Here is a 25,012-nt window from a genome sequence, read left to right on the forward strand (position 1 = left end):
TCCGGGGCCCGGGTGCCTTCGATCACAAAGCAGGTGGTCACGCAGGGGCTGCCGAGGCTGAAGCGTTCCTGCCGTCCCCGTTCTGGGCCCTCTCCTGCTCTTCAGCCGTCACTCTCAGAGGCTTCCCTGGGCCGTCACTTGGTTCTCCTAGACACATCGGAGATGAAGTTTCTGTCCAGGCACGAGTCCTACGAGGTGTACGAGGTTGATTCTGGAGAGACTTCTGTTCTCCGAGACACCTGCTCTGAAGAAGCCCTGTGATGCGGTGTTCTGCTCCCGTGGTCACAGCCCCGACGGCCACATGGTGGCACTCAGACCCCGTGCCGGAGGCCCTGTCTGGCTGCCACTATGCTGCCCTTGATCTCAAATGCACAGATGAATTTTGCTGTCATATAAAAGAAGAGTTGTTTGCAGACTTTAAAACAAGAATCCCTGTTAAAAGTCTAAATACCAGGCTGCAGTTTTCAAAACAGGGCTGCTTTATTTAAATATCCTACACACTGAACACTGTGGCTGTGACTTTCACGTCTTCCCTGCCCCCTGGGTCGCGTGTTCCCGTGTCCCCTGAGAAAGCTCGAAAAGTAAGACAGAACCAGCAGAGAGAGGCCCTCTTCTCTCCCTCCCTCTAGCTGGCGGGCTGTAGTTTTTGAGATCTGGGAAAGATGAAGAATTTCAGGAATTTATTTCCACAACAGTGGAAAAATACAGAAGGACAGGTATTTTGATTATTTGATACTTGTAGAAGCTTAGCTGAATGAAAACCTGGGGAGTACAGCATAGTAGGATATTGTCATCATCAATTTGAGACCCAGCTCTGCCTGGCAAAGTGCAGCCTTCTGGCCCAGACTGCATTCCAGCCTCTGTTCCATCTCGATTTCCTTTTGGTGGCTGCTCCTTACGTGGTTTCCACCATCCAGCACGATTTTCGCTATTGCTCTGAGCTCAATCTAGTTCAGATCGATTTATCTGTGCTACAACCTGAACCAAACTAGTCCGCAGAGGCTAACTGGAGAACGGGCTAATCGAGACCAGATGCGCCAGCGCCGCTCAGTGTAGTTGCGCGTGCGGTCAGCGCGGGCCTGGGACGCTCCCATCTCCACGGCTGTGGTACCGGAGGAACTGTCTCTGGGAACTTAGCACACTCACATTATGTCTTTATTAATGTAGGGGGAAATCTTTGGCCTCAAGTTAGTAAAACAGACGTTAGGTGATTATGCAGCTCATGGTCCAAAGGGGAGAATAAGCAACAAATTGAGAAAAAATACAAATAAAAGGAGAGAGGGAGGCGATCTTCACCGACGGGCAGGAAGGCTGCTGCGCACTGATTTGTATCACGTCACAGCCTCTGCTTCGTGCGTGGCAAGCTGGTGCCCTGGGCCACGGCTCCAACTTCAGGTGCTAAGAGAAGTGTGTGAGTCCGGGCGAGTCTCTGTCGGCTGAGCAGTGCTTCCTGTAGCTCTGGCGCCTCCTGGCGAGCAGGAGGCCCACCCACAGGGGACGACACAGGTTTCTGATGTGCACACACACCTGTCAGACAGCTCAGGGAGACTGTTGGCGTCATCATGCTTTGTCCAGAACACTCAGCGCTCGTGAAAGAGGTCGGCTACGAGGGAACTGATGTGCTGTTGGACCCTGTCTTTATAAATTAAGAGGGTTTGGTGCAAACTGAGGGCAGAACACCCTTCCCCCATTCCTGCCAGTAGACACAACTGGACTTCGTATGTTATCTGTGTGAAAAGCGTAGGGGTCATGTTGCTATTTAATATGACAATAAGCAAAGTCAGGTCCTATATCCATAGAAGGCAATAAAAAGCTTAGGAATGGCCGTTAAGGGCCTCACATCTTGGAGGCACCGTTTGGTGTTTTCCATGCCGGGTCTGATAGAATTCTCACAGCGAGCCCCGTGGGGAAGCGGCTTCCCTGTTTCGCAGACGAGGACTTCAGGCAGGAGAACAACATGGGTGGAGTCACAGGTGGTACGTAGTCCAGTGGCCACGCAAGCCTCCTTCTGTTTAGTTCTAGAATTCATCCAAAAGAGATCGAAAAGAAAACCAAACCCGCAACTTTTACATAGGATTTTTTAATGGCTTGCATAAGAAAATAATGTTATTTATTATTATTTTGCAATCAGCAACATGCCAAGTAAGATGCAGAAATTAAGCTGAGGTGTCACGGACACTTCCTTTGTGTCCTGATTCCCAGCGGGAGGCACCAGCTGGAGGGCACTGTGACTGGCTCTGCTGTGTGGGCACCTCACAGTCAGTTCTCAGTTTGTTTTGATTGGCAATAGAGGGCGCTATACACTTTCCAGATTTTTCTCACAGAAGCACACATTTCCTTGCCGTACTTGCCTGTTGATAGTCATCACCTACATTACCTACAGTGAAGTTAGATTAATCTCTTGGTTTTAGTGCATTTCTGGCATTCGCGGAGTAGTAGATGACTCTGAATTAACAAGGCACTTTTAATCCTATTGCGTTTAGCTGTGAAACAACAGATTACAGTCCTCAGTGGTTTCTGTACAAAGCAGCAAAGTTTGAATGAGCATTGTCTTCATCAATCTGTTTCTCTGTTAGCAGACATTACACTGTGAATATGAAGAAGCAGCAAAAGCACTGTTTATGGTGCAGTCATCCAAATAACGGAAGGAAGTTTTTAAGTTTTCAAACTCCATGCACTTAACCCTCCTGATTTGTTTCTTAAACCCTGACTTTAACATATACTGCTTCTCACATGGTCCTTTACGGAAGGTGTCATCCGATAGTCATAAACTGTGTCTTAAGCAAATGTGGAGAAATCGTGTGTGTGCACGTGCGTGTGAATGTGTATGTGAGCGGAAATATTTTAAACACTGTTCCTGTAGAATAAGTGTCTGTATATTTATGAATATAGCAGCAGGGAGTTTGGAAAAAGAAAAATCTAAAACTCCTCAGAGACTTATAACACAATGTGAGATTAGAAATCAGAAGGTGATTGCCCTGGCTGGTTTGGCTCAGCGGTTAGAGCATCAGCCTTCAGTCCAGAGAGACCTGGGTTCGGTTCCTGCTAAGGGCATGTACCTCGGTTGCAGTTTGTCCCTGGCCCTGGTTGGTCGTGCGGGTGGCAGCCACTTGGTGTGTCCCTTTCACATCGATGTTTCTCTCTCTCTCTGTCTCTCTCTCTCTCTCTCTCTCTTCCTCTCTCTCCCTCCCACTCTATCTGAACAAAAATGGAAAATGTCCTCGGGTGAGGATAAAAACAAAAAAACAAAAACCAGTTTCTTTCCATCTCTCAGCTCTGCTGATCTCAGGGCTTCTGTCCTCAGGCCTATGCCTCATGATGACAGTGTGGCTGCTGCGGCTCAAGTGTTTCCAACTCACACTGCATCTGAAGGCCAGGAAGACAGTCTCTTACTCACGTTACCTTTTATGTAGTAGAAATACTTGCCCCTGAGCTCCCTTCTCCCCAGCTGACTCCCTCTGCTCCCAGTGGCCTCCTAGGTCAGTGTTACCCCCATTCCAAAGCCACACTGGCCAGGGTGAATGGAGTTACCTTGGTCGATGTAGAAAGACTGGGATTCACCCCAGGTACAAGGAAGGGGCCTAGTGTCTCTTCTGAAGCACACAGTGTTAGATGGCTGAGTAAATTGGAGTCATGTTACAGGAATTCTGTTAGAAACGAATTCTGTCGGGTAGGCAGCCAATGTCTCCTCAAAGTTCCCGGCACCCCTAGAAAAGCAGGTGGAGAATGTGGCCTCATGTTTGCTCTCTGAGCCAAAGGAAAATTCCAGGCTTGAGCCTGCTTGAAGAGTTCCATTGATTTAAGTCCTATCTGTAGGTGATGAAAGACAATAAAACTATTTTGATGTATATCACAACTAATTTGGTGATGTCCTCTTTTTTCAGTTACCTGAGGCATTTCTCTTACCTAGTGTGTATTCTCTTTGCTTTGGGGTGGGGTGGAGTGCAAGGAAGACACGTGGGGGGTAGGGGGTGGGGGTCAGAGGAGGTAGCAGAGGTGTTGTGTGATCACTGTTTCTTTTTTTTTTTTTTTATCCTCACCCGAGGACATTTTTCCACTTTTTGTTCAGATAGAGTGGGAGGGAGGGAGAGGAAGACAGAGAGAAAGAGAGAGAGAGAGAGAGAGAGAGAGAGAGAGAGAGAGAGAGAAACATCGACGTGAAAGGGACACATCAAGTGGCTGCCACCCGCACGACCAACCAGGGCCGGGGACAAACTGCAACTGAGGTACATGCCCTTAGCGGGAACCGAACCCGGGTCTCTCCGGACCGCAGGTTGACGCTCCAACCACTGAGCCAAACTGGCCAGGGCTGATCACTGTTTCTTCCTGAATTATCCAGCCCACTATTTATTGCTTTCATAAATATGAGGCTGGAAACTGTTGCTACCACCGCCCCACCCATCACATCCACAGAGCATCAAGGTTGTCACTACTGAACGACTTCAGTGGCACAGGCAGCCCTGGGCAGCCCGAGTGATTGGAATGTGTGCCCTTCTGCCGGAAGGTAGCTTCGCACACACGACGTTCAGGGCCCGCCTGAGCCTCTCTGCCCTGGTGTTCTTGTGCTGCGGATAGTAAATAGAGGACTCTGCACCTGTAACCAAGCTTCTGCTTCGCCCGTCCCCAGAGACATGCAAGTCAGCTCCTCCAGCACCACCACGTCTGAGAGCCCAGACCCTCCCTCGGGGGACCCTGCAGTCAGTGCCCTGCAGCAGCAGCTGTTCCTCATGGTGGCGCGCAGGACGCAGCCGGAAACTCCGCGGGTACGTGCCTGCATCACTGTGAGTGTTCCAGAACATTCCTGGTTGGATTACCTAACAGCACGAGTTAGGGCTGGCCCTGAATGGTACCTCACTGTGTGGTGGCATCTTACTGCATGGTCACCTCCAGCACGACTGTGAAGTGAAGCCGTTTGATGAGGGTCCCCTCCTGCCGACACCGACAGGCTTGCTACTGCCCTGCGTGTTCTCCCGAGCACACCGGGGTCCGTGTGCAGCGATCTCCGCTGCTGCTGCACACACTCCACTTGTGCTCACTCGGTCAGGGTGCTAACTTTTCCCATGGTTTGGAAAATATCTGGATTTTTATTAATTTATTATGCCTTATATATTAAGCAATCAGAGATTCTTTTTTTTGTGTTTTTTATCCTCACCCGAGGACATTTTTCCACCTTTGTTCAGATAGAGTGGGAGGGAGAGGAAGAGAGAGAGAGAGAGAGAAACATAGACGTGAAAGGGACACTTCGAGTGGCTGCCTCCCACACGACCCCAACCAGAGCCGGGGATGAATGGCAACTGAAGTACGTGCCCCTGACTGCAATCGAACCCGAGACTCATTGGTCCGCAGGCCGACGCTCTAACCACTGAGCCAGACCGGCCAGGGCAGTAATCAGAGATTCTTGAGAAAGTGAAAAAGACAAGCCGTAAACTGGGAAAATATCTGTAATTCATATCATTAATAAAGGTTTTCATCATGTAAACACATACATGTGGACGCACACATGCACACATACACATCCATGTGTATACACACACACACATGTTGAAGCTGATGAAAGACAAAAAGGGACCCAATAGAGAAAAGGGCAAATGATTTCATGAAGAAAAACTAAATATGGGCTGAGACGCTCAACTTTGTTAATAGTGAGGGAAATGCAAATTACAACAAAAATGAACTGTCCCCTTATACTCACCAAGTTAGCGACACTAGAATCACTTCCCCTGTCAGATGCTGGCGAAGCCGTGGGGTCATGCAGCTTTGAAATGCTGCTGGTGAAGTGCAAGCTGCCAGAATCACTTCAAAACACTTATTTTTAAAAAGTGTTTTCTAGTAAAGTGAGCATTTCCATAACCAGTAATTCATGGCACATGTGTGTATCTCCTGGAAAAATCGCACAATTTGTTTCCTCTTTTTTTTTTTTTTTTTTTTTAATCCTCATCCGAGGACATTTTTCCATTTTTTGTACAGAGTGGGAAGGAGAGAGAGGAGGAAGAGAGAGAGATGGAAACATCGATGTGAAAGGGACACATCGAGTGGCTGCCACCCGCACGACCAACCAGGGCCGGGGACAAACTGCAACCAAGGTACGTGCCCTTAGCGGGAACCGAACCCGGGTCTCTCTTGACTGCAGGCGGACGCTCTAACCGCTGAGCCAAACCGGCCAGGGCACACAGTTTGTTTCTTAGTCAAGTTGAGCCTCTGATACAGTTGAACATTTGCATTCCCAGCAATTCCATCTGTAGGTGTATGTTCTAAATAAATCCTTGCACCTACCTACAAGGAGACTTGTCCAAGAATGTTCATAGCAGTGTGATAGCAAAATCGATAAAGAAAAGAAAAAGAAAAAATACACCCTAAATATTTAACAGTAAAATGGATAAGTAAATAATGGCATATCCATGTAATGGAATACTATACAACCATGCAAATAGATGTTCCAGTTATAAAACAGAATGCACAAGTCTCAGGAACATAATGCAGCTTGAAGGAAAAGAAGCAAAAAGCAAGTTTTAAAATTAGTCATACGCTGTGATTTCATATCTATGAAGTTCAAAATTATAAAACTAAACAATACAGAAGTTTTGAATGGAATTGTAGTAAAACAAGAAAAGAAAGGGAATGATGAACACAAGATTGAGGACAACTGTGATCTCTGAAGGAGGAGGAAAGAGGACTGGATGTCGGGTGCCCCACAGGGCACTGCTCTGCCCAGGGAGACTCTCTCTTCCTTAGTCTGGGCGATGGCCACTCAGGTAGTCATGCTGGGTGGCATAGACTCGTACATGCTGTTTTATAACGGGAACATCCATTTGCACTGTTGTATAGTATTCCATTACATGGATATCCCATTATGGAATTGTGGTTCTTACACCTCACACACATTTTGAAGGTATGTATTTGCATATATACAAATGTAATATGCAATAATAAAGTATATAATAATAAAGTATATAATAAAAGTGTATATCTTTAAAAGCATGTCCCTTAGTGCTATTCAGTGGAGGGAGCCCCCGAGTCCCTGGCTCTCAGACGAACACAGAAACCTGTGCCTGGCAGGAAAGACGCAGTCAAGTGCACTCTGCAGACCGCAGTTAAGAGCACCTTTTTTGAAGATGGCTATGACAGAAGTCAATATTAAATACATTAGAATGAGAGAGGATACTCTTTAGTTTCCTGAGAAATTTAGCAGTACAAAACATGTTATTCCTCATCGATAATGAATAACTGCGGTAACTATTCATTGATATTTAATTGCACGTATAGTCTCTGGAAATGCCATAACAGGCTGTTTGAACTAATTCTGCTTTAACTAAGTGTCAGGTGTTGGAAGGAGTAAGTTTGGTTTTCTCCCTCTTTCCTTTCCTCCTCTCTGTCCTTCCTGTCCCTCCACTTGCTGGTCCCTTAGCCTCACTGAGGTCCCCGTCCCCTCGCTTTCGAGGCGTGGAGTCGGGCTCTCGTTCGGGAAGCCCAGCGAGGCCCTGGCCTGCCATCAGTGGTTCTGAGTCTGCGTGACCATCACGGTGTCTCCGGATGTTCTCCCGCAGAGGGATGCCAGGGCCTGAGCCCACTGGTCCTTCTCTTCCTGTCCCCAGTCTCGTGCCAGCCTCCGGAGTCACTCCTTGAGTGTGTGTTAGCCAAATCGATGAACCTAATTTTTTGTTCAAAATTCAGTCCTTGTCCACTGGACTAGAACCAATCACAGGTGAATTTGGGGTTAAAACATTTTAAATCTGGGCCTAAAGTTCCCCACCTGTCTCTGTTTTATTGGTTTAGATGTTTTCTCTGAGTATTCCAGTTTTACTTATCTTAGGCCTCACGAATGAGCTACATGTTAGCAATAAAAATCTTTTTACTCAGTAAAATTTGAAAGTTTATCTTAACATTATATTAAATAACATGCCTTTCACAAATTGAGTCATTTAAGATCTGTTGTCAAATTCTGATGGCCGTTTCTTGGCCTTGATTAATCGTAGTGCCGTGGTGTGGTGAGCAGCACAGTTTCAATGGTAGAGAAAGAGTCGTTTTGTTGATCTTTATCCTTTTCTTTGAGTACCCATTTTTATGAAATATGTTAGTTTACGTTTCAGAACTTGAACATCTGCTTTTTGTACTTTAAACCGTGAGCTGTGTTTATGGGACAGCGTGTCCGTGTGAAACCCTCTCTCTCGCTTCTTTTGGGCTCTGACAGCATCTCAGTCAGGACCTGGATGACTCGCGATCTTCAACACAAGGGAAGTTTAACCGCGATCAGTTTTACAAGTTTATCATCTTCCCGGGCAAGTGGATTAAAGTCTGGTACGATCGCCTCACCTTGCTGGCGTTACTTGATCGGTAAGCCGCTGAGCCCGCAGGTGTGCGAGGGAGGACAGATGGGGCGCAGCCGTGCGCACGCGCGTGCTTGTCCGAGGGAGAGGCCGCTGGCTGAGGTTCCGGAACGTCTCCAAGGTGTCCGCATTGGTGCTGCGAACCTCGGCCGAAGCAGTGAGGTCCGCGACTGAAGGAATGGGAATTTAGCGATTAAAATGGGAGGAATGAGGATTCGGTACATGGTGCAGATTTCAGGTCAGCTTTGGAGACAACATTTTGCATTGGTCTGCTCCCCCTGTGGCACAGGGACTGGCCTGCCTGGGCATGGGCCTGGGCATGGGGAGAGGAACCGGAGTGATCTCTGGCTCTTCCCTTTGACAGCTGGGCTGCTGCTCCCACTCCTGTCTGATGTACACTGAGTGGAATGGTCACCTTTCCTTTAAACCCTTCACTCTCCCTCACCTCTGACCACTGCTCCTCGAGATCAAACGATCAAACGTCGTGGGTTGGAGGTGTGCCCACTGGGTGGAAGGGCGAGGGGGGTCAAGTTGCTTGAGGAAGGCATGGTGGAGACAGGGTAGGGGACCTTCCTTCTCCTTCCCCACCTCAAGAGAGACAAAGGACAGGGGTGTGTCATCCTGACTGCGTCCTGCTTTGCACATTCCAGGTGCTGCTGTCCTCAGCAGATGCCGGTCCCCAGTGAGATGCCAGCCCCGGGCAGCGGGAAGGCCGGCTGCCCGCCTCACTGTGGTCGGCCCCCCGTGACTGCTTGTTATAGTGATGTCTTAAATGGTGTGGTCACATGCTAAAAGTCTATAGTCATGCAAAATTACAGCAGTAAATTTCAGGATCTATAAGTCAAGGAATGGAGTTATAATGGCTTTTCTAACAACACTATGTTACCCGAGGGGCACTTAAGATGAGCATTTCATACTTAACTAAAATAATCCAAGATAATACATTTTTTTAGATGAGGCATTTTTTGAAATATTCATTTTTATAAAGGAATTATTGAAAGCTGGAGTAGCTGGTGTTGGTGGGGGAAGTGATGTGTGTTGGAAGGGACTTTCTGGGAACTCTTTGTACTTTCTCTTTAATTTTGCTGTGAATCTAAAACTGAAGTCTATGAATTTTAAAAGATGATATTAGTGCCTACACCCCAGGAGTGAAGCAGCCGATTGTCCCTGTCTAAAAATGGTCTCACTTTATGGGAGAGACCAATGGTACATGAGCAGAAATTGGCGAGGTAAGAAATATGCCCAGGATTCTGGTGAACGAGCGGTGCGCCCTCCTGACCACTCCCTGCCCTCCCTCCTCCTGCTCTGGTCCTCCCACAGATGTCTTCCATCTCTGAAGCAGAAGCCCAGCCTCTGCTCATCCCTCCTGTGCCCCCTGACTCCCTGAGATGTTCCCAGCCCCCTCCAGCACTTTGACCCGCCCACTTCCTCCCATGGAGCAGCCCTGCCCATCCCGTGGGCTCCGTGAGCCAGTCCTGGCCCCTTTGTATCAACAGCCTAGAACTCCCTTGTCCCTCTGCACACCCACTGACAGCACCCACCCTGGACGAGCCCGCCTCTCTACCCCGCCTCTGTTTCCGATTCCCCCAGACACCCAGCCAGTGAGACTGTCAGGACACGTGCCTGTCAGCCCTCTGCACTGGGGCTTTGGGCTGGAGTTCGCAGACTCCTGGAACCGGCACCGAGTTCTGGCTACAGAGGTTGCATGTGCAACGAAATGGGCTTCAGCCAGGTGTCAGTGCGTCCGCCCCGTTTACCTGAAGTGCATTTCCCTGCTGGGGATGGAGCAGCCAACTGCTTTCCCCCAGTAAGCCCACTTTGGTGGCCAAGGAGGCCCAGCGGGATTGCATTCCATTTATTTCAATAACGGAAATCTGGGGTTAAATTCTTGTTGTAAAACATAGGAGAAAGGAGGGGAGGAAGGAAGGAAGGAAGGAAGAAAGGAAGGAAGGAAGGAAGGAAGGAAGGAAGGAAGGAAGGAAGGAAGGAAGAAGAAAGAAAGAAAGAAAGAAAGAAAGAAAGAAAGAAAGAAAGAAAGAAAGAAAGAAAGAAAGAAGAAAGAAACTCACAGTCTGGTCACCGAGTACAGAGACATGCAGGGGTGACTCAGTCCTCTGTGTGGAGGTCGGTCTGCTTAGAGACACGCAGGCTGTCCTGCTCCTGCTACACAGACACACTCACCTGTGCTTCCTTTGTGTCTTCTGCTTTGCACAGAACTGAAGATGTGAAGGAGAACGTGCTGGCCGTCTCACTCATCATCCTGGTGTCCCTGCTGGGGTTTCTGACGCTGAGCCGGGGCTTTTGCAAAGACCTGTGGGTGCTCCTCTTCTGCCTTGTCATGGCCAGCTGCCAGTATTCCCTGCTCAAGGCAAGACCACATCTAATTCTTACCATGGTTATCCTCGAAACCATGAGGTAATGACACATACTCTGATTTGTGTTCTAGAGCGTTCAGCCCGACCCCGCCTCGCCGATACACGTAAGTTTCCAAGTAGACCAGTAGCTTGTTCTGTCTGCTTGTGTTGGAGATAGGAGAATGGCCAAAATCTATTCAGAAGGAAAGTCGATGTCAATATATATTGAATATATAAATAGCAACATTAACTAGCAATAGTAATGCATGCTGGGCAAGTTCAGGCTGGGTCTGAGAGCAGGGCGTGGACAGCGGGGGCGGGGGCGTACAGCGTGGGGGCCCACGGCGTGGAGGGTGTTTCTGTCCCACTGGGTTCGCAGCAGGAAGACCGTGCAGCCTGGTGGGCGAGGCTGCAGACGCTGCACACAACCACCCTGCTTATCTCCTGGGTCGTCCGCGAGGTGTGGGCGCTCCACGCCTCAGTTTCCCTTCGTGTAAATAAGGAAAGAAAAGTGCCTATGGGGATTACCTAATTCATGTAATGTGCTTAAAGCAGTACCTGGCACAGAAATTGTTTAATAAATGGTGGCTGTCATTGATCATATACGAAATTATACATCAGTCTGTTGACATTCTCTTCCTGTTTACATCTTCAAGAGTATTGTTACCTCTTCTCCCCATAACTGACTACTTTGTAACAGACTGGGCTCAGCAGCACTGATGTGCCGGTGCTCTGACACCTCCCATGAGTTCTGGGCCCCCCATTTCGCCGGCCCGCTGCTCCTTCCCTGCGGGTCCTGGGGGACAGGGGGCCGGGTCACACGCCTTCACCCTGAGACCGTCACCTGCTGGACTGCCCAGCTCTTTGAGAGCCCTCCTTTCCTTTAAGGTGAGCTCCTGCGGGCCCCCCAAACCCTTCCAATGAAAGAAAGTCTGACCTTCCCTCAATTGCGCTTTTAAAAAATTCGTCTTCAGGATTTGGGGCTGCTTTTACATCTGTGAGCGCTCGTGTTTAGTTCATGGTAATTAAGAGAAGCTTATAATTGGATGATCACATGGCACAGGTTGCTATCTTGTTAAATTTCTCTGTTCCCATAATTGGTTTACATACAATACCTATTCTTTTATCCCGGAGTCTGACTGTCAAGATAAGTAGGAGCTGCATAATTAGGGTATGAAGATGTATTGTTGTGATTATCGGCAGCAAGCTGGCTGCGGGCTAGTGGAGACGCGGGCTCTGCGGGGTTGGTTCCAGCCCACCTGACGCCGCAGCATCGCTTCCTGCCCCAGAAACACACACCCCTCTCTAGCGATGCCCCTCAGTGGCCCTGTTTGCTGGGTGACTTGGGGAGGGGTGTCATACGCTATGAAACATTCATTTTCGGTGTGTGTTTTCAGGAGTGGTACAGAGAATGCTAGTGCCCGTGGGTGGGGGTGCCGCTGTGCAAGCCTGCGGGGTAGGGATCCCGTTAGCAGGTCCCCTGTGTCGCCGCTCTTCGTCGGCGTATGCTGTCTGTGCCGATCTGCTTCCCAGAGCACGAGACCAAGGTGCTGTTCTTCTACCTGAGCAAGCATGTCCGAGTGGGGTAGTGAGGGGACTTCCTCCTCCACCACCACCACCGGCCTCCCGCAGCCTCCCGCTCTGTCCGTGGCAGTCGTCAGTCTCTTACACAGCTTCCCAGCAGATGCGGCCCTGGTCTGAGCTGGTGTTTCTCTAATGGCTCTGGGAGGAAGGCAAGGGTGGAGGCTATAAGGCGTTTCCCTCGCCCTCGGATGGAGGGACGGAGTGCGCAGGCATCCGGAAGGCTGGCTCACCGTCTCCAGTGTATAGATGAGACATCTAGGAAGGAGATTGTCAGGAGAGAGATCCAATCTGGGCAGAGATGGTTCTCCAGGCCCGCCCTCTCCAGCCTGGCTCAGCGGCTGTCAGGGGAACAGAGCACTTTCCCGACAACACTGCTGTGTACGCTGGGGGCGGGGCTATTCATAAAGTCAGTCGATTCTTGCTCTTAGAGTGAGTGGTCGGCTGACTTTTCTTGTTTCCTTCCAGGAACACACAGGTGACAAAATTTGAGCAAATTGTTAAAACCAGAAGATAAAATAAAAATAAAAATTTTAACACTGTATATTTCCGATAGAGATGTGGAATTAGTAATGGCAGGCTCCTGGATATGGTATAAAGGACTCAGCCTGAAAGAAATGCATCTGATAGTAAAAAGAAAACAGCTCTAGAGAGCTTAAAAAATGGGGGGCTGGGTAGGTTCTGGAAGCAAGCTGTGGGTCTGAGACGGGGACAGAGAAGGCTCTGAGGATGTGGGGCACACAGGGTCACACACAGGTCTACCCACCAGACCGCTAAACAGCCCAGAAAACAGAATGCAGGAGGGTGTCTGTGAGGCACCAAAACCCTGGGATCCGGCTTGGAGCCGAGTGGGGGGCCATGCCCAGCACCTGCAGGGACTCGGAGTCTGGGCGCTGGGGCAGCACCTGGGAGCCTGCATAACACCCCCAGGTGAGGCCATCTCAGAACACACCAGAGAAACATGGGGCTACCTAGAGGCACACAAGTTTGGGGATTCGAATCCAGCCTTGTACAGACTCTGGGATCTTGGGCAAGTTCCTTGTCTGAATCTCAGGTTTTTCATCTTTAAACGAGGAAATAATAAAACAGGATGTAAGGAGAGTGAACAACATATGGATAATAATAGCAGCCTCAGTGGGACTTTACAGAGGCCTTGGACAGTGTGCATGCTGTGCCCAGGGCAGCCGGGACATACCAAGTCCTCCGGGAACGTTTTCACCCTCGGCGTCACGCTGGCCTCCCGCCGCGGTTCCTCGCCCGCGGTGCGGGGAGCGGTGGCCGCCGCCACACGTTCGGTACCACTGCGGGCTGTGCGCAGATCTCTGGGGGCGATTTTTGTGAATAAACGTTTTGTTTTAGAACAGCTTTAGATTTACAGAGTGATTGGGAAGACGTGCAGAGAATGCTCACATACCCCGAGCCCTGTTCCCTCGTACTGACCCTTAGCCTGGGTGCTGCATTTGGCTCGGCCGAAATGCATTACTGCTAACTAAATAAAGCCCATATTTTACTCAGAGCTCCTTAGTTTCACCCAACAGTGTTCTGTCTGGGGTTCCACCCAGGACACCACATTACCTCGGTCGTCATGTCACCTGAGGCTCGGCCTGGCTGTGATTCCTCAGACTTCCCTTGTTTCTGATCTTGCCGTTTTGAAGAGTGTCGGACAGGGAGTCTGTGCTTGCCCCTCCGCTGGGACTTCTCTGATGCGTATGTCATGGTCAGGCTGGGGCTGTGGACGGGGAGGAAGACCGCGGTAAAGAGCGCTGGGCATCACATCGTACGGAGGGCAGGGACTTCGGGCATGACTTAACCCTGTGCGTGTCCACCGTGATCACCTGGGTAAGGTAGTTGTGATGCGAAGTGCCGAAGTCCCAGAAAACCTCAGGGTATTGTTCTTGGATCCCCACAGGGAGGAGCTGGAGGCCTGGCTGCGACAGATGCGGGTCTATCAGGAGGGCGTGCGGGTGGCGCGGGTTGGCGAAGTGCGCCACCACGCATGCCGCTGCCACCGGTGAAGCTGCGCCGCTAGGTCCTCTCTGGCTCTGGGCAGGCCGCCCTGGGCCCAGCCAGCCACCTGCTGTCTCGCTGCCACCTAGACTTTCCCAGCTCAAGGTTCACAGAGGACAGAAAACAGGGCACGCAGGGCGGGGCCGGCCCCGGGCTGGAGATGGACGCTCTAGCTGCTTACCGTCAGGCTCACCCCGAGAACCAGCTTCTCTTCGGCCTTTCTTCCCGCCAGGTTCCCAGGGTCTCACGTCCGCTCACAGGTGTCCTTTGCTCTATTCCCACAGGGTGGGAGGGGAGCTGGAGCAGGAGAAGGAGCCCGTGTTCCCATTTACCGAACAGTCGTATTTATCAGAATGATTTTGAATGAAATAAAATAATTCCTTAATCCTCAGTCCTAGAAATACGGTGGTCAACTTAGTTCGAGTGGATCTTAAAAGTTAAACAGTACTTATCTGTTTAGTTGTATATTTACTGGGCTCAAAAAAGTACTCTTTAAAGCATGAGCCATTCCACATGCCTTAAAATTTTTAAAAATATGTTTTATTGACTTTTTTAGAGCGAGAGGTAGAAACATCAAGGTGAGAGAGAAACACAGATCAGCTTCCTCCTGCATGTCCCCTACTGGGGATGGAGCCCGCAACCCGGCCATGTACCCCGACTGGGAATCGAACTGGGACCTCTCAGTCCATAGAACAATGCTCAGTCCACTGAGCCACCCAGGCCAGGCCCAAATTGGCTTTTGATTCATGTACTAAATTTCTACCATTAAAAAGGGACAGAACGTGGGTCCCTGCCCTTCCCGTGTCCTTCACCGCCAGTGAGGGAGATGCCGATGCTGGGTGGGAAGATGTGAAAGGCAGTGTGGACCGCGCCCTGGACATCGCTCGGAGGGGTACTTGGTGTTCGTTCCGATGCCCCTTGGTGGGACCTCAGCACCTGCCCCTTTGCCACAGTTCACACACCTGAAAATTAGGAAGTTAGACCTAACATAGGTTGTTCTGTGAAATTAAATTATAAACTAAGCTTATAGAAACTTGTTTGCCTGTGTCTTTTCCATTTTTAAACTAATTTATCAAATTTCTACCACGTTGACATTGGGAAGTAGCATCCTACTAGTCTCCCGCTGAGAACGATTCGACCCTTTGGTTGCTGCCAGCCGCTGTGCTGTTTTCTCCGATGTCGTGGACTTTCCGACGGGCACCGAGTGTGAGTCACGAATAGTTGCTGGCTGGGGTTTAGCTGGGGCTCAGCTTTCTGTAGGACACAGGGCGCCCTCCTTTCAGTCCACACACAAGGGGAACCAAAGCGTGCAGTGCAGAGTTCAGGACCACTCTAAATAGACAGACAGGTGAACTCACCAACAGCCACCGAGAAGTGACATTAAAGCAAACTAACCTGCACCATCGTAAGAAACTAAGAACAGCACAGCTTTATAGTGATGAGTGTTCGTGGCGGTGAACAGTGTCGCAGCGGGGCCTGGACAGAGCAGGGGCCTCCAGAGTCCTTTCAGGGAAGTCAGCACCTCACAGCTCTTACCAGTGCCCCCCCCCCCCTGTGTTTGCTTTGCTTGAGCAACACTCACACTAGTGTTTAAAGAGTGGTGATCAGGAGTGAGACTCGGTGAGGTCAGGCTGAGCCCTCACCTGGGGGATCAGCTGAAAATGCTGTCATCTCCCTGGTGGTCGCTGCGGCCAGTGCCTGGAGGTCAGGAGGTCAGGAGGCCAGGCCGCCCAGCCGCCAGGCCCAGGTCCTTGGGCTATATAATGTTCTGTCTGTGGGCAAACTTTTTTTAGTTATTTTTTTCTATTTATTGATTTGAGAGAGAGACAGAAACATCCATTTGTTGTCCCACTTACTCACGCACTCACTGGTTGATTCTTGCCTGTGCCCTGACCAGCAATCAAACCTGCGGCCTTGGTGTATCAGGACAACGCTCTAACCAGCTGAGCACCTGGCCAGGGCTGCTGGGGGCAAATTTCTCCATCCGTATGCCTCCGCTTGCTCAGGACAAGGTGAGAACAATGGGATGCAGTTCTTAGAGCACTGAGGGTTAGATGAGTGATCCATTTAAAGAAGGCAGAGCGTGGGAGGGGCTGGTTAAATGTGAGCTATTTCATAACCCCCGTCACACAGCCGGCCCTGGCCCATGTGGTTCTGTGGCTAGAGTCCGCCTGTGCACCGACGGGTCTCAGGATCGATTCCCAGTCAAGGGCTTGTACCTGGGTTGCAGGTTCGATTGCCACCCCAGTTGGGGCTGGTGCAGGAGGCAACCAATCGATGTGTCTCTCTCACATCAATGTTTCTCTCTATATATCTCTCTCTTGCCCACCCCTCTCCCTCCCTTCCACACTCTCTAAAAATCAGTGGGAAAAAATATCTTCCAGTGAGGATTAACAAAATAAAAATAGCCCTAGCCAGTTTGGCTCAGCAGTAGAGTGTCGGCCCGTGGTCCAGAGAGACCCAGGTTTGGTTCCCGCTAAGGGCATGTACCTCAGTTGCAGTTTGTCCCCGGCCCTGGTTGGTCGTGCGGGTGGCAGCCACTCGATGTGTCCCTTTTACATTGATGTTTCTCTCTCTCTCTTCCTCTCTCTCTCCCTCCCACTCTATCTGAACAAAAAATGAAAAATGTCCTCGGGTGAGGATAAAAAATAAAATATAAAAATAAAAAATAGCTGGACCTGTGATGTGGGGCGGGAACATGCGCACTGGGTTGGTGAGAGGCAGCCCTTGGAAGCCCTGAGGACAGAGGCAGCAGGAAGCCAGGCTGCAGAAAGCCTGCTCCTAGGGCACGAGGCCCGAGGCCCCTGCACCCCAGCCCCTGGGTCCTGTAAAGTGCTCTCGTTATTGCCATATTTTTTCTTAACAAATCTGAAGCATCTGACCAGCCCGCTCTCCTGAGAAGAGGATAATGAGAAGGGCCTGCCTCTCAGCCACAAGCCCCCGCCCTCCACAGGGGGTTCCGGAGGGTTCGCTGGCGTCCCTCAGCTCACCCAGCCTGGGCCGGAAACTGTCAACGTGCCAGGGTGACGGAAACCCGAGCGCACTGGCCCAGCCCGGGAAGCAGCCTCCAAGCCCCCACCCCGCCCCCCGCTGAAACTGGTGGGGCCCCCAGTGTATTTTAAGGTTAAAAACAGGTGGGAAATAGTTGGAAACGTTTTAAAAGATTGTGATTGGACTTCACCTGGAAGACTGAGTGGAATTTTTCTATTGAAAGAATACAATCAATCTTGGGGGCTTTCGATGATTGGTTCATCTGTGAAGGAAGGAACCGGAGAGCAGGGAAATTTTATTAGTCGATGCTCTCAGGAACCGAGGCAGATAAAGGTGATACTCTTGGAATTGTATTAGCAATACTCTTGGAGTTGTTTGGGGACCCTAAGTGTGTGCGGGAAGTGAGCTGAGGTGCAAGTGTGGGGAGGGCAGGCTTTCTAAGGGAGCCTCGGGTTTTGTCTCATAAATTACCAAGACGAAGAAAATGTTCCCACACCCAATAAATAAAGTGCGACTTGGCAGATTCAAGATGATACCTCAGCTTGTTCAAGGCCAAAGAGTTTCAGTTCCTAGAAAGTCTATTTTTAACCTTTTAGTAAAAGGAAGAATCCGGACAAGAGGGAGGTAGCTATTTAATTCTGTTTCGGCAACGGTGTCAATTTGAGAAAATCCTCATGCGCGTGTGTATCTGTGTATGAGTAGCTTTCTGTGCCAACCACCTCGCTGTGCTCTTCACTTGATAAGAAATGCACTAAGATTTAACTCGGGCTTTCGTTTCCATTCTTTAATGCAGAGAAAGTATTCCCATACCCATTAATCTATGACCTACTTGGATTCAAAAGGAAATTTCATAAGAGTGCAAATATTCCGTGAAGACGGAGGCTGGACTCAGGGCCCAGCACCGCCGGCCCCCGTGGACAGCCTGTTCCTTCCTATTAAAAGACGGTCTCGGAATAGGGCTGTTTCTATCACAGAAGCAGCGGCATTAAATTGCATTTCTAAATATAACACATTCAAGGCGGTGACTAAAAATTCACATCTGAAACCGTCTCCCTTTAATCTTTACTTTTTTACACACAGAGTAGTTCATGGGGTGCGGAGGATATTCCCCCCAGCTCATTTCTCCTGACCTGAGGGATTGTGCCTTGGTTTGCGAGATGTGAGTTCCGCCTTGGCTTTTGCCCTGGAAAGTTCATACATTTTTCTGTCCTTCCGAGGAGACGAATAAAAACTCTTTCTACTTCTCATAACGACGTTTTGAGGCTAAGATGAGGCGTGTTAAGCTTTGGGCCCTCCACAGAGGAAGATGTATAAAGAGAAGTTTATAAAACCGTGTTGTTGCTTCCCTAGGACACTGTATGCGACCTCTGCAGGGGTGACCTGCCTTCAGGGACACAGGGACCGGAAGGCCACGGCTCACAACCCTATTTCTCATTCATACTGAAGCTCAGTTTAGACCACGGAGAGCAAATAGCGGCTTAAACTAGTTCTGCGCATGAAGAACAATGCAGATGGACGTTTCCCTGCTGGGAAATCACTGGATCGAATCCAGATTGTGTCCAAAGATGGTACTTACAATTTCAGGTAGATCTGTTAAGTCTGAGAGGTAGAACATTCTTTCTGATATTCTTATTTGACAGAATAAGAGCAGTTGTTTTTTCCCCCAGTGTTCTGTGGATTGAATTACAGTGGGGAAGAGGAAAGAATGAATGTATGGTGTACGTTGTCTTATATGGTATACATTACTGACTAGGAGGATTTTGTCATTTAAAATAAAAGGTACCATTTAGAAACTGTGTTTGTTTTCTAGGGACACAACCAAATCATTGCGTACAGCAGACCAATCTACTTCTGTGTGCTGTGTGGCCTTGTTCTGCTTCTTGACACAGGGGCCACGGCCAGGCGCGCCCCCACTTACGCTGTGTACGGCCTGAAGCTCTTCTCTCCAGGGTCGCTCCGGTCCGCGAGGGACGTCCTGCTAGGTGAGCTCATTGTGGGGGCTGGGCAGGACTGCGGAGGCGAGAGGTCTGTCTTCCCTTAGCTGTGGCTCTGTAACTGGGGAGCTGCCCTGCTTGGGTCCTGGAGGAGAGAGGCGCATGTCCCTGTTTGCTAGGACCCCTTCGGGAGACTGTCCGGGTATCACAGCCCCCGCGCATCCAGTACAAGGTTATCCTAAAGGGTTTTGACACCTGTGACCAGAAGTTACAGCACTGTGACATCTGCAGGCTGGCCACTGCGGTGCCTGGCGTCAGTGGGGCTTCCCGGGGGGTGGGGGTGGCATCTGGTGGCAGCCACAGCCCCGTCCACGTGGCACAGATACTTGTTAACCTCCGAGTGGACATGGTTCTCAGCCCAGGCAGAGTCCTGGACAGGCTGGTCACTCGCCTTTCGCTGGGGCACTGGCTGGCCGTCGGCCTGGGCGGAGTTGGATGTGAACCGCCCGCCTACACGGGCCTGCAGGTTGGGAGGTTGGGGCCTGACTCGAGCCAGAGCAGGCTGTGAACTCGGGCCCTGCCACTGTGCTGGCTGTGTGGCCTGGAGCAGAATTCGACTGCAAGCGGGGACAAAACAGTGCCACTTCAGATGCTGTGGCAGGTTTCAGATGGTTAGCATGTGTAACACGGCACAGTGCCTGGCGCTGGCTTCGTCCTCTCGTCGTGTGTGCAGAGCCCCATCCGTGCGGGCCGCGCAGAGTTGCGGGGGTGACCTCAGAGCTGCATGTGCTAGCCTGTCACCCTGGCCGAGCGGGCTGGGACGGGCACTGCCACAGTGGCCCCAGCCGGACATCTCGCTCAGAGGAGATGTGAAAGCGGCGGGTCCCGTGCGAACCTTCCTCAGCCCCCTCGCCAACTCCCGGTCCCTGCGGTGGGGCTGGAGGGCCCTGGGGACGGCGCACGTTCCTCTGAGCGCCTGGTAGGTGGAAACTGCAGCGAGAATCTTCTCCTTCCCAAGCACCGGCTCCGTTCCTGCTGCGCCGGTGGCAACATCCTCGCTCCCCTTCCTCCACCCTCCCCAGCCCACCTGTCCGCATCCTCAACACCTCGCTTCCTAGCACATCCCGTGAGGCGCTCAGCAGCTTCCTCAGCCCACAGGGTAGGCGCCGGGGTTCAGAGAATCTCTGCGCTCACACGGGAAACAGAAACATGTGGGGAGAGGCAGGCACTGACCATGGTTAGACTCCCAGGCAGCGCCTTTGGCTCGAGAATGTTCGCGTCTGCCCTGCCTGATACCTTTCACTGCACCTTTTTATACTACGTGAAGTTCTGTTGGTTGGAACACACACACACACTCACACACACACACACACACCCCAAGAAAGACCCTCAGTCACGTTTACATTCTCATGGATTAGCTGACCCATCTTGCTGCTGAGATAGCTGCAGTGAGGGGTCCGAGCTGGAGTAGACAGAGCTGCTGGTCAGATTACACATGTTGGGGACCCCCTTTCCTGCCTGTAGGTGAGCTTTCTGTTACCGCTGCCCTTGGTGTCTGCTCAGCACACCCACCTAGCGGCGGGGCGGCGGGGGAAGAGGGCAGGGAGTGCGGGGTGCCAGCTGGGCAGGAGGTGGGGAGCAGGTGGGCAGGTGCAGAAGCTCTCCTCATAGACAATGCACGAGGGCCTCTTGGAGGCCGAAGGACATGAGATAAAGAACAACATGAGAAGGACAGGACGGGGCCGCTAGCAAGGAGTGTGGGGCCGAAATGGGCAGGAGAAGACGGTGAGGAGCAGGGACAAGGCACCTTCATGGGCGGGGCAGCGAATTAAGGAAACAGGATCCCTGTGGGAAGTGTTCTTCCACAATTTCGTCTTCTTTCATGGTTCCTCATGTGTATCTAGAATCACCGCACTCCTCTGTCTTTGTGGAAACATTCTCTGTCTTTCCTTCCAGGGGGGAGGTGGAGGCTTCGTCGTCAGCACTCATTTCCTGTGCTCAGAGACCTCTGGGCTCAAATTCTATTACTTTCCATTTGGGTAACTTCAGAAAAAGCCTAGAGCGAGACTGTCTTTGTAATTATCCTCCGGATGAGAAAGCCAAGAGGTCTTCTTAGTATCATATTTCAAAAGGAGGGGCAAAGTTAGTGTGCCGTGAGGCTGCATGGGCTGCCCAGGGTCTGCAGACAAGACAAAGGAATGGGGTGTCCATGGAGAGAGGAAATGCTGGGGCGCTAGCGATCCCCGATCCACACGGTGGCTTCAGAGCATTAAAAGGCTGCCAGGCAGAAGGACGGTCGAGGGGTTCGTTCTCTGTGGCAAGGTGTATAACCAGTCCCAGCAAATGGCAGGTGGATTACAGCTCCCTGCAAGAAAGACAGGAACCTGGCTTGGATCAGAGCTGTCCAGCGGTAGCCTGGTTGCCCAGCAAGGCAAGGACTTCCTGACGTGGAAAGAGTTCAGGCCAGATGGGCCAGCCATCGGTTCTCAGACCGGTGGGGCGCTGGCTCGGCTTTGTCCCGTGGCCTTGGAGCTCCCCTTCAGATGGGAGTGTCACTTTTGTTTTAGTCCTTAGGACCGTCACGCCCTGCCTGCAATAATGCAGCTGCAATCATGGAATCCCTGGGGAGAAGTGGGCTTTGTACAGTTACTGGGATGGGTACGCTCCTTGAACACTGAGACCTCACATTTCCGTCTTGTCTAAAGACGTTTTGGGGGCTCAGTAGTTGACGTCAGGGCACTGAGCTCGTACACAGACCTAGGCCATTGGAGACACGCAGGGTAACCATCACATCAACCCCACAGGTTTGGGTTTTGTTTTCGTTACTTTAATTCTACACGCTTCCCCCCAAAGCTGCAAGCATAATAATGAATATTACTGTTCACGTTCTACAAAGGAATAGGCAAGTTCCAATCTTTTTATTTATAAATTTTCCGGGAAAGAAATGGAACCATACCAGAGGTTGCTGCATTTATGGTAATTACTAGGAAAAATGAGAAGTAGGGAAGAAGTGAGGGAAAGTCATAGACCCTCTCAGCCATATGCTCAGAAAAAAGTTTTTGTTCACAGGGAACATTGCCAACAACCACAGGGCCTTTTTTATTTTTTACTTTTGGAAAAAAGGACAAAATAATTTCAGCACCTTCAAGTGCAATGTTCTGATTGTCCCACCATGGCTGCAGGTTTTGGCCGCTCGCTCATTCCCATGAGCCGCGGCCCGGCGGATGTGATACCTGGGCTCCACGCTCCTCTCCTTGCGCCGGTGGGCTTGGAAGTTCAAGGCTGGAGATGTCCTCCTCTACCATCCCGGAGCCTGGTCCGGGGCCCTGGTGACTGTCCTTGCTCTGCGGTCTCAGCAGGTCCCCACGCACAGCCAGGTCCTCCTCAGCGAGGGCTCCTGGTTTCTCACCGTTTTATTCTCCTCTCGCCGTCATTGGGTTCCGCTTCCCCCCTCGCTGCTTTGGGGTCATCACCTAATGTGTTTCTTACAGAGAACGTTCTGTACCCTGTTTTACCAAACAATGTCCAGTATTTCACGGCCTTTAATATTGTATCACACCCATACTTCTTTCCACAGTTCTCCGATCACACACAGCACTTGAGAAGGTGAACAGATGAGATCTCATCACGCCTTCCCTCCCCCCCCACCCCGGCCAGCGCTCGGTCTTCACTGCTGGGCTTCTGGTCCCCAAGTTAAGAGAAGACAGACTAGTCAATTAGCATGACAGTGTATGGGTTACATTTTTAATGCTCATCGTAAGTTCTGTAATTAAATTTCTGTTTCCTGTATCTTTCCTTTTACATCGCTGAGCTCCATTCACAAAATTGAAAACAGAAATTGTGTCCTATACAGTTACGTCACGTGGACTGATATTTGTGTCCCACTAAAGAATACTTTGACCGAGAAGTGTGTTATTCGCACATGCTCTGGGTTTTTACAGTATGCGGGGGGGGCAAAAGTAGGCTTACAGTTGTGCGTACACAGAGCAGAGTTTGTCCTTGTATTATTATGAATGCTTGTGTTATTTCCCATACAGACAACTGTAGCCCGACTTTGCCCTGCGCAGTGAGGTGCAGCTTAAGGAAGGAATGCGCTCTGAGAAATGTGTCCTCAGGTGATGTCACTGTCCCCAAGATACAGCTGCTACACGCTTGGGCTGGATGTACCCCACTGTCATGTGTGAGGTCCTTTGCTGACCAACATGTCGTCAAAGGGCCCGAGTGTAGTTCACATCTTGCCACAGAAAACATTACCACAAATTCACCATGTGGGTCAAAATACGGCCCCACTGCCCAGGGAAGGCCCTTGTCACAGCCACGTTCGCAGCTCACAGTTCACTTGCACGGGGCGGACCGTTCCTGCGCCCTGCGGCTGAGGATGTGTCCCAGGCTCGCCTCTCACCCACCGTTATCTCTCGTTCCTACCACCTCACCACGGAAAGTTTGCATTTCTGATTTTCAGCAATAACTGAAGCCCCCCCCCCCATTGACCATGGTGTTAGGACACAGCTCCAATGTAGGCATATTGGGTTCACATCACGTTTCCTTCGTTTTATTAAGGATTGCCAGTATCAAACTTCATTGACATTCTACCCGATGGACAGCGAGAAGACAAACGTATTAGAGCATTACTGATGCGAGTTTCTGTGACTCTGCGCCCAGTGCAATTAGAACTGAGAAGTCGCTATAAAATGCAGCTCGACTCCATTTTATTTTCTTGAACAAATCTCTGTGAAACTTCGAAATATACTTTCTATCCGATTGCTTGTCAAGGTCTGGGGCAGTGGCAGGGCCGCCTTCCGCCCCAGGTGACGGGTCCACCTGAGAAACAGTCCGTCCAGGGCCCCACTGTCTGCGCGTGGAGTCTCCCAGTCTCCCTGCTCCCCGTGGTGTCAGGGGTCGCGGTGGAGCTCTGAGTCCCCAGTCAACGTTCAGAAAGTTCAGGACTCAGTGACTCGCGTGCTCAGGGCGACAGGCACACAAAGCCAGGAGCCCCTGGCTTCCGACTGCTGCACCCCACCAGTCCGGAAGCGATCCCTTCCCGCCACCCTTGGGTTTTGCATGATCCTGTCATTTTCCCAGTTTGCTTTCTCCCACCCCCACCCGCCTCGAGTCCATGTCCACTGTCGCGGACTGAGGACCCGTCTGTGCCAGCATCAGGGGGGCCTCTGCTCGTCCCCGGCCCGTTTGTGTCCTTTCCTCGGGCCTCTGCCTCGGGAGCAGTCCCTGTCACTGCCACGGACTGTCCTCTGGTGTCCTGGGCAGCGTGGGGTGGGCCGTGGTGGGCGAGGGGGACTCATCGGGGACCCCGGCACCGCCCCTTCACACTGTCACCCCTGTCTGCTCACTTTCAGCGTTTCTGTACTGCTTCCCTGCAATTTCCCTCCTGGGGCTCTTCCCGCAGATCAACACTTTCTGCATCTACCTTTTGGAACAAATCGACATGCTGTTTTTTGGAGGCTCAGGTAAGTCTACACTCTTCTCTTCCTGTGCAGGGCTCTCAAGTTCGGGTGAAGGCAGAGTAGCCTCGGGCTGCAAGGAGAGCCTGGGCAGGTAGCTCCTCTTCGTCCTGAGCACCTGAACCGCGCCAGGCTGGGCCCATCAGGGCCTGGTGGGCCCGGCTGCACTCACTCGGCCACATCGAAGGGGGGTCCACCCTGCTCAGCAAAGACAGGCAAAGAAACAGGGAAGACAGAATCTCTGAGCTTTGGAATAGGTTTGGGGCCCTTCTGACCAGCCAAAGGCAAAACCACGCGCCAGAACCTGTGTTAATGAGCATGAGTGGATGTAAGTGTGTGTGCATGTGTGTTTAACCGTGTCT

General features: G+C 51.0%; 1 protein-coding gene across 1 annotated transcript in view; it reads left to right on the forward strand.

Annotated features, from left to right (window-relative positions):
• The window catches only part of PCNX2 (pecanex 2), a 229,066-nt gene that overhangs the window by 43,682 nt on the left and 160,372 nt on the right, over positions 1–25,012 (forward strand). The window contains exons 9-14 of the mRNA XM_036277465.1: positions 4,628–4,763; positions 8,189–8,331; positions 10,539–10,692; positions 10,771–10,803; positions 19,068–19,239; positions 24,546–24,656. Of these exons, the coding sequence (XP_036133358.1) occupies positions 4,628–4,763; positions 8,189–8,331; positions 10,539–10,692; positions 10,771–10,803; positions 19,068–19,239; positions 24,546–24,656 (749 nt within the window). The remainder of the gene's footprint in view (positions 1–4,627; positions 4,764–8,188; positions 8,332–10,538; positions 10,693–10,770; positions 10,804–19,067; positions 19,240–24,545; positions 24,657–25,012) is intronic.

Source organism: Molossus molossus, unplaced genomic scaffold (genome assembly GCF_014108415.1).
Source record: "Molossus molossus isolate mMolMol1 unplaced genomic scaffold, mMolMol1.p scaffold_m16_p_23, whole genome shotgun sequence".
NCBI classification, from domain to species: domain Eukaryota; kingdom Metazoa; phylum Chordata; class Mammalia; order Chiroptera; family Molossidae; genus Molossus; species Molossus molossus.